The sequence below is a fragment of the Rhipicephalus microplus genome, unplaced genomic scaffold, assembly GCF_043290135.1.
Source record: "Rhipicephalus microplus isolate Deutch F79 unplaced genomic scaffold, USDA_Rmic scaffold_16, whole genome shotgun sequence".
Taxonomy (NCBI): Eukaryota; Metazoa; Arthropoda; class Arachnida; order Ixodida; family Ixodidae; genus Rhipicephalus; species Rhipicephalus microplus.
In genome coordinates this window covers 4,547,912-4,557,306 of record NW_027464589.1, presented here as the reverse complement: position 1 = coordinate 4,557,306, position 9,395 = coordinate 4,547,912, and the positions used below count along the sequence as shown (strand labels likewise).

General features: G+C 49.5%; 1 protein-coding gene across 1 annotated transcript; it reads right to left on the bottom strand.

Moving 5' to 3' along the window:
* Positions 1-2,691: 2,691 nt before the first annotated feature.
* Positions 2,692-4,513, bottom strand: LOC142784937 (THAP domain-containing protein 1-like). Its single transcript, XM_075883307.1, has 3 exons — positions 4,364-4,513; positions 4,011-4,209; positions 2,692-3,329 (listed from the first exon to the last, which is right to left on the bottom strand). Exons 1-3 carry the CDS (start codon positions 4,432-4,434, stop codon positions 2,922-2,924), a joined length of 678 nt encoding a protein of 225 aa, XP_075739422.1. The 5' UTR covers positions 4,435-4,513; the 3' UTR covers positions 2,692-2,921.
* Between the last annotated feature and the right edge of the window lie 4,882 nt (positions 4,514-9,395).

Here is a 9,395-nt window from a genome sequence, read left to right as displayed (position 1 = left end):
TTTAATGAGAGCAGATGTAAAACAGCGTGCGCAAAAATCCACAGTGTGAATGCAAAACTGAAGTATAGTACGTTAAAATTAATTTCGCAATGTTTTTGTCGATAAAATTATGGGAGGCGTAATCTTTGTCCCTACTTTGAACCGTATGATCTAAAGCATTGCCTCCAAGATGCGGCGCACAGCAATTCATCTGTAGAGCAGACGACGGATGACAACTTGCCCTAAAGCGTGTTATTAAGTCTAATGCGGCAGTCTTCGTGCCCCAAATGATAAAAATTTGTGATGAATCTTTTATGAACTCATTCAACATTCAATTCTCTTACCCAACGTGTTGCAAACACATGGCCGTCACAGCAGCTCCATCTGTGTGTCAGTAATGGAGAGGCACCACATATTAGAAGTCTCAGTGCCCTACGTATAAGTGTGAATTCAGATACTGTAGAATATCGTGTTCAAAATAGTTACTCCTATCTGCTAAAACAGCCTTTCTTTACCAAATGCGGTCACGTTTACTCGCGTTTGAAGCTCATTGCCACTTTTACGTTCCAATTTCTAGATTTCTCAACTTATCAGCGCATTCTCGAAAAGCTCTGATTTGTACCACGAATATTGTCGCTAAAAACAAAATAATGCAACATGTTTTTCTACATTACTGTATGATGGCCTTCAGTTGTATATTTACGAGACTTTAGGAAAAATCGAAGATGGGGTTTTTTTATTATTCAAATTTCAGTGGATACACTTTTGCCATTATGAGAACTTTGAGGCAGTATATAAAAAATTACGTTTGCCCTACGGCAGCAATAATTTATGTATCTAATAAACACACTATATCCATAAAACGTGTCAAGTTTGAAAACGCTGCTTGCAATACTTTCGGAGAAAAAAAAATGCGGAATACGTAACTAAGTTTAAACTGTCGCAAAATTAGACACTTTTAAAAGCTATTTCCTTAAGATCTACAAGCTTGAAACCGTATGAATTCATTCTTTGTTAGACATGCATTTCAAGTAAAAATATCTTCCTTGAAACAAAAATATTTGTCTTTTTATAGCATCTGCAATTTTCGAAAATGGCAGGTGACGAAATTGGTGCCTCCGTGTTGGTGAAGTTCGATATTATTTTCTCGTAAGTTATGCCGTTAATCATGAAACGAAGTTGACTTTCGGGCTACCTGGTGAGAAGTGCACGTAGTATAAAATACTCAATGAAATCTAAAATATCAACTTTTGGACCCGTGTCGATTTCTCGTGGAATCACCCAATTACAATTTCTTATTGAGTCTTCAACGGAATTAATCGAGCGTTGCAGTTGCGATTTCAATTGTCTCACACGGCTGATGGGTATTGAGCACGTGTACACGCTACAAAAATCATTAAAAAGTTGAATGTTTTATACATAGTTATCAAGCATTCTTATTTGTGACGTATTAAGAGAAATTTTAATGGGTCCCACTTGCAAGGGGTCTTCCCCTCCCCTGACCAAGCACAAAGGGGCCTGGGAGTCAACGTTCTCTGCAGGCGTGGTCAACGGGCTTCCAGGTCGTGACTTGTGTGCACTGTGTATCTGAGCAAATATTGCATTTGCTCTCATCTGCACATATGGTCATCGACAGGTTTTTGTCTTGGGGGTAAGCAAACCTTTCCTTCAACTTGCGTCATGGCTGAGGGAGGGTGTCGTGTTGGTGTCGCTAGAATGAGTAGCAAGTGCTGGTGCGGCTCGAAGGGGTCAAGTGCCCTTTTTGCACCACCCGCCTCGCCCACGCCCATGTCTACACTTCATTCATTGAACACTGCAGTGAGCACTAGTTGACTAAATGCGCAGATTTGTTTTCTTCCGTATCTTATACCGCTGCTTTAACATTCTCACATTGTGAAAAGTAGGTATTTTGATTCGTTTAAAGGAAAGTAATATTCAAGGCTTGACAGCACTCAAAAGAGCGGTTTCCTGATATCGCAATAAGAAAACGCGTAGCAGAGGTGCTTCTTTTTTCGTGACGCATACAATGTAAAAGTGAGATCCGATTCGGAAAAAGCGAACTGAGTGACGTGCGTCGGTGCTTGCTCAATGTTCAATGAAAGAAGGTTTCATGAACTATGACGTAGCCAACAACAGAAACAAACTGCTGTATCTTAAATTTAAAAAAAAAAACAAGCAAAGTGCTGCACATTCGTGGTAGATCATGGACATAGATTGAAATACGCGTACTGTAATATGAAAGCGAAATAAAAACTATTTTACAAAACGCTTTGCATTCATAGGGATGTCGACACATCTGTGTAGTGTCATTTATGCTATTTGGATTAAAATTCCCGAATTTCAACTAATTCAATAACCAGTGGCAGAAGAGCCTTTTGAATGTTTAGTTTCGGTTTCCGCACCGCCGGCGCCGCCACCGATGAAATAGCTGGTGTGCGCCGACAACGCCGCCGCCGGTCGAAATCGCCTCGGTACAGTGTACTAAAAGGGGGCAGTGGAGTGAACGAGGCGGCCGCGCCGTATCTTGGCCAAGGAGGATATAAAAACCTGCTGGAGTGGAAGCCGCCTATGCTTACCCATGGGAGCGGGTGAAGCCGCGCCGAGCCGCCGGCGGCCATCTTGGCAGAGGCAAGAAACAGCCGAGTACAGCTGCGCTCGCGCTTATCTAAGCAGCAGGTGCAGTTTCTCGCGTCTTCAAAGCAATAAAAACAGTTGTGTCAGGTTGTAAGCATTTATTCTTTGCTTTTTGGTGGCGAAATGGCCTACGAAAACGCTTTGAGAAACTCGAAAATGGAAGAACACAATCACACAAACATTAAAAATATATGCGAACAGTATAGCCGAAACGAGCAGTGCGGGGAGACTTGTACCAGCCCCTTAGTGTTCGCTGGGATGGGAGGGCTTCGTTGAACTTGGATCGTACATACTCGTACGCGGCTGGACTAAAAATGCAAAGTCAGTGCAAATGCTCGCAGCTCAGGTGGGTACTTGCCCTTCTGCTCATTGCCCACCCTGCACAGTAGTTGCTGAATGTCATCCGAGAAAACAGATGAAAACACATGCGAGCCTTCTTCTGACAAGAGTTTTCGCTCTCTGATTTCTTTGATGATTTCTTGGGCGGTTTCATTTCTCTTGACCAGCCTTCGTTTAGTTTGCTGCAGTGTTTTGACCTTCTTCTTCAACTGGGCTATCTCTTCTTGTGAGGAAAGGACCTTGTCTTTGTAGAACTGTTTGGTTGGCGAGTCTTCAGGAAAATATTCAGCTCCAGGCAGGTCGCACAACCCAGAACACTCAGGACCAAGCGGGGCCGGGAAATCTCGAGACTTGGGGTCGGGACGCTTCTGTTTGACCTGGGTTTGAAAGCATACGTTTTCTCAGACGAGCTAAAAAGGCAGCAAGCGCAAAAACTAAATGAAACCTCACACGTATAATGTGGGTACGATTAAGCTACACATTTTCTTTGAAGAAATAATAAATGTATTAAGTAACAAGCTTTTTCATAGTCGTGCACGAGACATTGTATGCCAGCAAAAAGGACATGCACCCGCTCTGGTATAACTTTCCATTCGCCGGATGTGCCCTTAAGTATTGAATTGTAACCACTGTCAGTATGCTGTAGATGTCAATAATGTTTCTGTAGTAAACATTTCTGTATGCCAATTCCTGCTTAAGACCTGGTAAACAGGTCAGTAGTAATAAATAAATAAATAAATAAATAAATAAATAAATAAATAAATAAATAAGTATCTTGATCACCAGTTAAACCGAAGGTGAAGCAGTTACCATTACCGGTAACTTCACCTTCGCCGGTGGTGTCCGGTAACGCGGTAAACGGTAACGCAAACACGGTAACGATATGCTAAATCTACAGCTACTCCTCCACAGTACCGCCAATTCTCGGCACGCAAAAAATGCCACGTATACCCGCAACAACATTTCGTGGAACAAGTATTATGTAGCGGCCGTAACGCCACAAGCGTTATGCACGCTAAACATTACGCTTCTCGTCCAACGATGTCAGTAATACTCACAGGTTTCTGCAGATGAGGCGGAAAAGCTGGAAACGACGTGGGCACACTTCCCACCCGCAGTCGCGTCGTTTGCCCAGTGTGGTCAAAGCACTCAGGAGTGAAATGTACAGAGCACAGGCGGTCTCCATCCTTAGCGCGCCACCCTTCACGGCGAACTGCCCGCTCCCAAAAACTCCGAACTTCTGCATTCTTTGGAAACCTGTCAAGAAATATACGACAATCAACTGCGGCACACGTACACACAATGCCATTTTGCTGCTCTTTCATGCGCGGGCCTGCAAGCAACTACGATGCCGCGAGTAGAACCGCAAGAAATGACCGCGAGTAGAACACGCTAAATTTCATGTACTTACAGGTGAAATGTGAGGCCACAACCTTTCTTCAGCCTGTTTGTGCATCCGTAGGCAACGCAGGAGGTAACCATTATCCAAGAGCAAGACTTGCACTCATTGAAAACTTTGAAGAGAACAGCGTGCACCAGCAACGAAGCGTGGAGGCGACACACCGGCTGGGCGCTTTCTGCCTCCGGCAAGATGGCTGCCGCTGGCGTCACCTCATGGGCGTCGCTTCCACTCCAGCAAGTTTTTATATCCTCCTTGATCTTGGCTGATATTCCGGCGGGTTACAGTAGCGGCGGCGCTGTAGTTCCATGGTACTGAAGATCTCAGGAGCGTCTGCATTGGGAGCACGTGCTACGAAAGCCCGTAATGGCTCGTTTTTAGCGCGTTTAATTCGTTTCTGAGCCTTCACAAATGTATCCACACCTGCTACGCCCCATGATGAACGAATAAATACGCAGAGATGCCGAAATTGCTTCAAGACATTCACTGTTTCAAAAACCTACCGACCAAAAAAAAAAGAATACGTTAAGTCGTAATTTGAGCGGATCCGCCTAGCTTCTTACTCAAGCAGCCCTTTGAGCTACGCGACATCATTAGTGGCTACTGGTGAACTACAAAGAGAGGAGAATCATATGCTCGCTTTGTCGGCAATGTCTACGATATCCAGAGCACTGTTCCTCATATGAGCCCACATGCGCTCGATTGTTTCATGAGAAACCCGAGTACAACTAATGTTGTCACAACAATTATATCGGCGACGACTCAGTTTTGTCATGTCAGTTTTGCAGAAGAAAATAAATAATGTTTTCTGAAAAGCTGGTATCGTTTACCGCGTGCTTTCGCGCTTACTCTGCTTCTTTTATGTAAGCTTCAAGTGCTTATAATACCGAGAGGCCGATCTGAAGGAAAGCGCCTGCCTAAGAGTCATAATTTCTACGCGAACGGGGTTATCCTAAACATAAGAAAAAGTACCAATGGTATATATAGACCCTCGGTTAATCTGCGTAAATTCACTGTAACCTGTTCTCATTTTGTATTAACAGCTTAAATTGTGCTGCTTTTTAAGTATTCTATTGGCGTATGGTCATTGTAAAAGCCAGGAAATTCATGACTATGTTTTGTAATAAAAGTCTAGTTCTTTTAGTAGCCAGGGAGCCGCTAGGGGGCCATGGAGAGCGGACGTGTTGCGCGTCGGCTCCGCAACTTTCCTATGTTTTTGGTGGATTGTCGAATTTATCGTGGAAAACGCTTCTCAACATCGATCGACCGCAGTTTCATGGACTTCCCTGACACCAAGTTTTGCCAGGTGGGACCACTTTTTAGCCACTTATTGGCGCCTTTTATTCCACCACGAAAGCAAGAACGCCAAGTCCAGCGTCTCTGCGCACGACGCCATAGGCCGGCCGCTGCGGCGGTGGGGCCTGCAAGCCTAACGTGTCGCCGGACCTCCTCGGAGCTCCCGATCCCCGACGGCAGCGTACAAGGCCTTTGCCAGGGCTAAATGGATGTCGTAGAGGTAGAAGGAGAGGACATTCGGCCGGAAGATTTCGGCGAGGGAGCAGGATGGTGCAGCGTAAAGAGAACGAAACAGGCCGACGGCGCGTCCGAGACAGCGCAAGACCAGAAGACGGAGACGCAGCAACAGGCGGCTGCCGCGGCGACTACAGGGATTGCCCCGGATACTGCCACAGCGGCGCAGAATAAAAAGAAGTGTGCTCGTTACTTGCAGCACCTCGCTAAGGCGAGCCGAATGCCAGAGTTACCGCCCGATGACTACAGGATCATTGTGCGCCCCCGCGGCGGATTCAACGGGGCTGAATACAAGATAGATCGCATTTACTGCTGCCTTCGTAACGCGGCAGGTATCGGTAGAGAAGCGGCTAGAGAGGACAGCATCTGCCTCAACGTTAAACAGAACGTCGTGGTGCTCAGCACTCCGTCCGCGGACAGAGCCAAACGCTACGGAGCCATCAGCAAGCTTTGCATCGGGAACCGAGAGTTCGAGGCGAACGCCTATCAGGCCGCCCCGGAGAACACTTCCAAGGGCCTGATTAGGAACATTTCCAAAGACGAGAGCCCGGAGGACATCGTTAACAACCTAGTGACGCAGCGCAACCCCAGCGTGCTGCATGCCAAGCGAATGGGCACCACGGACAACATCATCGTATTGTTCGACGGTTTCCGTGTTCCCAGACACGTATACTATGGACCTATGCTTGTGAGATGCTCCCTCTACAGAAAGCACATTGACGTGTGCTACGCGTGCGGGAGGCTGGGCCATCGCTCCGACGTGTGTCCCAACCCTGCCGACAAGATTTGCCGTGGCTGCGGAAGCAGTAACCCACCGTCTGACCATCGCTGCGAGCCGCGGTGTCAGCTGTGTGGCAAGGATCATCTCACGGGTGACCGCGTCTGCAAGGCGAGATACAAGACTCCTTACATAGTCAAGCGTCGCCGCCTAGAGCGAAAGCGGCGTGAAGAAGAGCAAGCGGCCGCAGCGTCCGACAGCATCTACAACAGCGGCATTAGCACCGAAGGCAACGGAGGGTACTACAATCATTATCCGGCGTTTGACAGTCATTCATCTAACGCCACCCGAAGAGGACGCTCGACAAGCCGAGACGCGAGAGGCGGCGGCGGTAAATCCCGGTCCCGCTCTCGCAGCCGGACACCAAGGCCGAGAAGCATGTCGAAGACGCGCGGTGGCGCCGTTCCGGGCGCCGCAGCTGTCAACCAAGGCACCCAACAAAGTCAGCAGCATCAGACGTGGCGGCAGCCGCAACAACAAGGACCCATGGGCACATGGCAGCAGGTGAGATGGGCGGATGTAGCCGCCTTTCGCGCCGGCGGCGTTGTTTCGGCGGGACGTCCTGGCGGTCCCGCCGTCGGTGGCGGCGGTGGGAGCGAGCTCGAGCTAGCGGTAGAGCGAGCGCTAGAACAACGCCTAGGACCATTACAATCGATAATTTCAGAGCTGAAACGCGAGAACGCCGCCCTTAGAGCGGAAAATTCCAAATTGAAAGGAGAGGCTCCACGAATGCAACAACCGCAGCAACAGTCGACGGCGCCGCCACCACCGACGCCTCGGTCTTCGACTCCGTCGAGACCCGAGGCGGCGGGGATGGCCACGGATGACGAGAGCAGTTCGGGAGAGGGGGCAGGCGGAAGCGAAGACCACCCGTGTACCGCGAAAAGGATAGCACTAGATCCTGCCAGGCACGAATCCACACAGCGATTTGGCCGTTATGATAAGCTACAGAAACAAATCGATACTATCGAGACCAGCCTCGATGAACGTTTTGCTAAACAGGTGGCACAGATTAATGACATGTTCAATAGTGCGATAGCTAAGCTCTCTGAACAAATGACACAAATGCTCACCGCGCACACGGCGCGCATAGAAAACATTGAAGCGCGACTCCCACCATCTGCGGGCAGACCGATTAGAACGGTGAGTAAGCCCTACGCTAGACAGCAACAGAGTCAGCAGCAGCAGAACGCGCTGCCAGACGCCGAGCCGCAGATTCAGCCGCACCCCAGTCGCCTCGACGGCGATGGGCTAAATTAAACACAAGCATCACCATGGCTAGACACGCGCACACTCACACTAACACTCACAAACAACAGTACACGATCTGGCAGTGGAACTGCCGGGGATATAGGAGGAAGCGGGGAAATCTCGAGCAATTTATTCGAAGCCGTGAGACGAAACCGGACATTATCCTTTTGCAGGAAACAAATTATCTGGCAAAACTAGCTGGTTACAAAGCCATAAATGCGGCCGCGGCGGACAACAGGCGGAAAGAAAAACGTGCTACACAGCGCTCGGCGCGTGGTGGGGCGCCGGGGGCGGCCGCGGGTCGCCGAGGGCGGGGCGATCCGCTCTCGTCGTCGGCGCGCCCGCGGTCGCTGCCGTCGCCCCCGCCGCGTCCGGCGCCGGTCGCCGCCGTGCTAGTTAGACGTAACATCACGGTGACGCAGCGCGAACTTGAGTGCGTAAGGATACCGCATGTTATTGTAGAATTAATTCCTAAGCGCGGCCGAGGCCTGTTTGTACTTAACGTCTACAGTAAACCCACGCTACAGCACCGATTTGGGGAGCTGCTCCGGAGAGCAAGCACGGCCGCCAACGGCGCACCTCTGCTAGTTGCAGGTGATTTTAATGCGCCCCATGGGGCCTGGGGATACACGCGTGAAACGCTCAAGGGCAAACACCTTTGGGAAGACTCGCAAGACCAACGGCTTGAACTGATCGCGAACCCCGCCGATCCGACGCGCCGGGGTAACAGCGTGAGCGCAGACACGCTACCGGACCTCGCGTTCGTGTCGAATGTCACCGCGGCGTCTTGGCAAAACACGCAGGAGGACTTAGGGAGTGACCACTCTCTGATAGAGATTACGGTAGACACGTGCCCGAGCGTTCGTAGAACATACTCTGAAAGCACAGGCCGTAAACTCAAATTAGTGCAGTGGGACGCGTTCCGCAAAAAGCGAGCAGAAGGCGGGCGAGGCGACGAGCCGATCACGGTTATAGACGAGTGGACCGCGACGCTCAATCGGGACGTAGACGCGGTAACGTGCCACATTCCGCCCGAAGCGAAGCTCGAAGTAATCGACAGCAGGCTCCTACACATGTGGGAAGCAAAGCAAGCCCTACTCAAGAGGTGGAAACGCCAAAGACATAACCGGGCGTTGAGGAAACGCATAGCACGGTTAGACAGAGAAATTGAGGAACATGCGTTCCAAGTCTGTAGGTCACAATGGGAAGACCTGTGCAACGGCCTCGAGCGACAGATGCGCGGGGCGAGTGCTTGGCGCCTTTTCCGGCACCTATTGGATCCGGAAGATACTCGTGCCGCTCAAGGCCATAAAACTCGGAGACTTGTGAACGATCATAAAGGCGACGACCTGCTCGGTGCAATACGTGACCGTTACTTTAAGTCGGCAGAGAGCGTCCAACACCCAGATTATGACGGCGTTGCTAATGAGCAACTAGACGCCGAATTTAGCGAAGCGGAAATTCGGGCAGTCCTTTTTGAACTAA

Bases quoted from the DNA above. Each gene is read 5' to 3' on its own strand.
- LOC142784937 (XM_075883307.1), bottom strand. From the start codon at position 4,434: ATGGTTACCTCCTGCGTTGCCTACGGATGCACAAACAGGCTGAAGAAA. The intron at 4,210-4,363 runs GTAAGTACATGA...ATTTCTTGACAG, and splicing joins TGTGGCCTCACATTTCACCT to GTTTCCAAAGAATGCAGAAG. The intron at 3,330-4,010 runs GTGAGTATTACT...TTTCAAACCCAG, and splicing joins CGCCTCATCTGCAGAAACCT to GTCAAACAGAAGCGTCCCGA.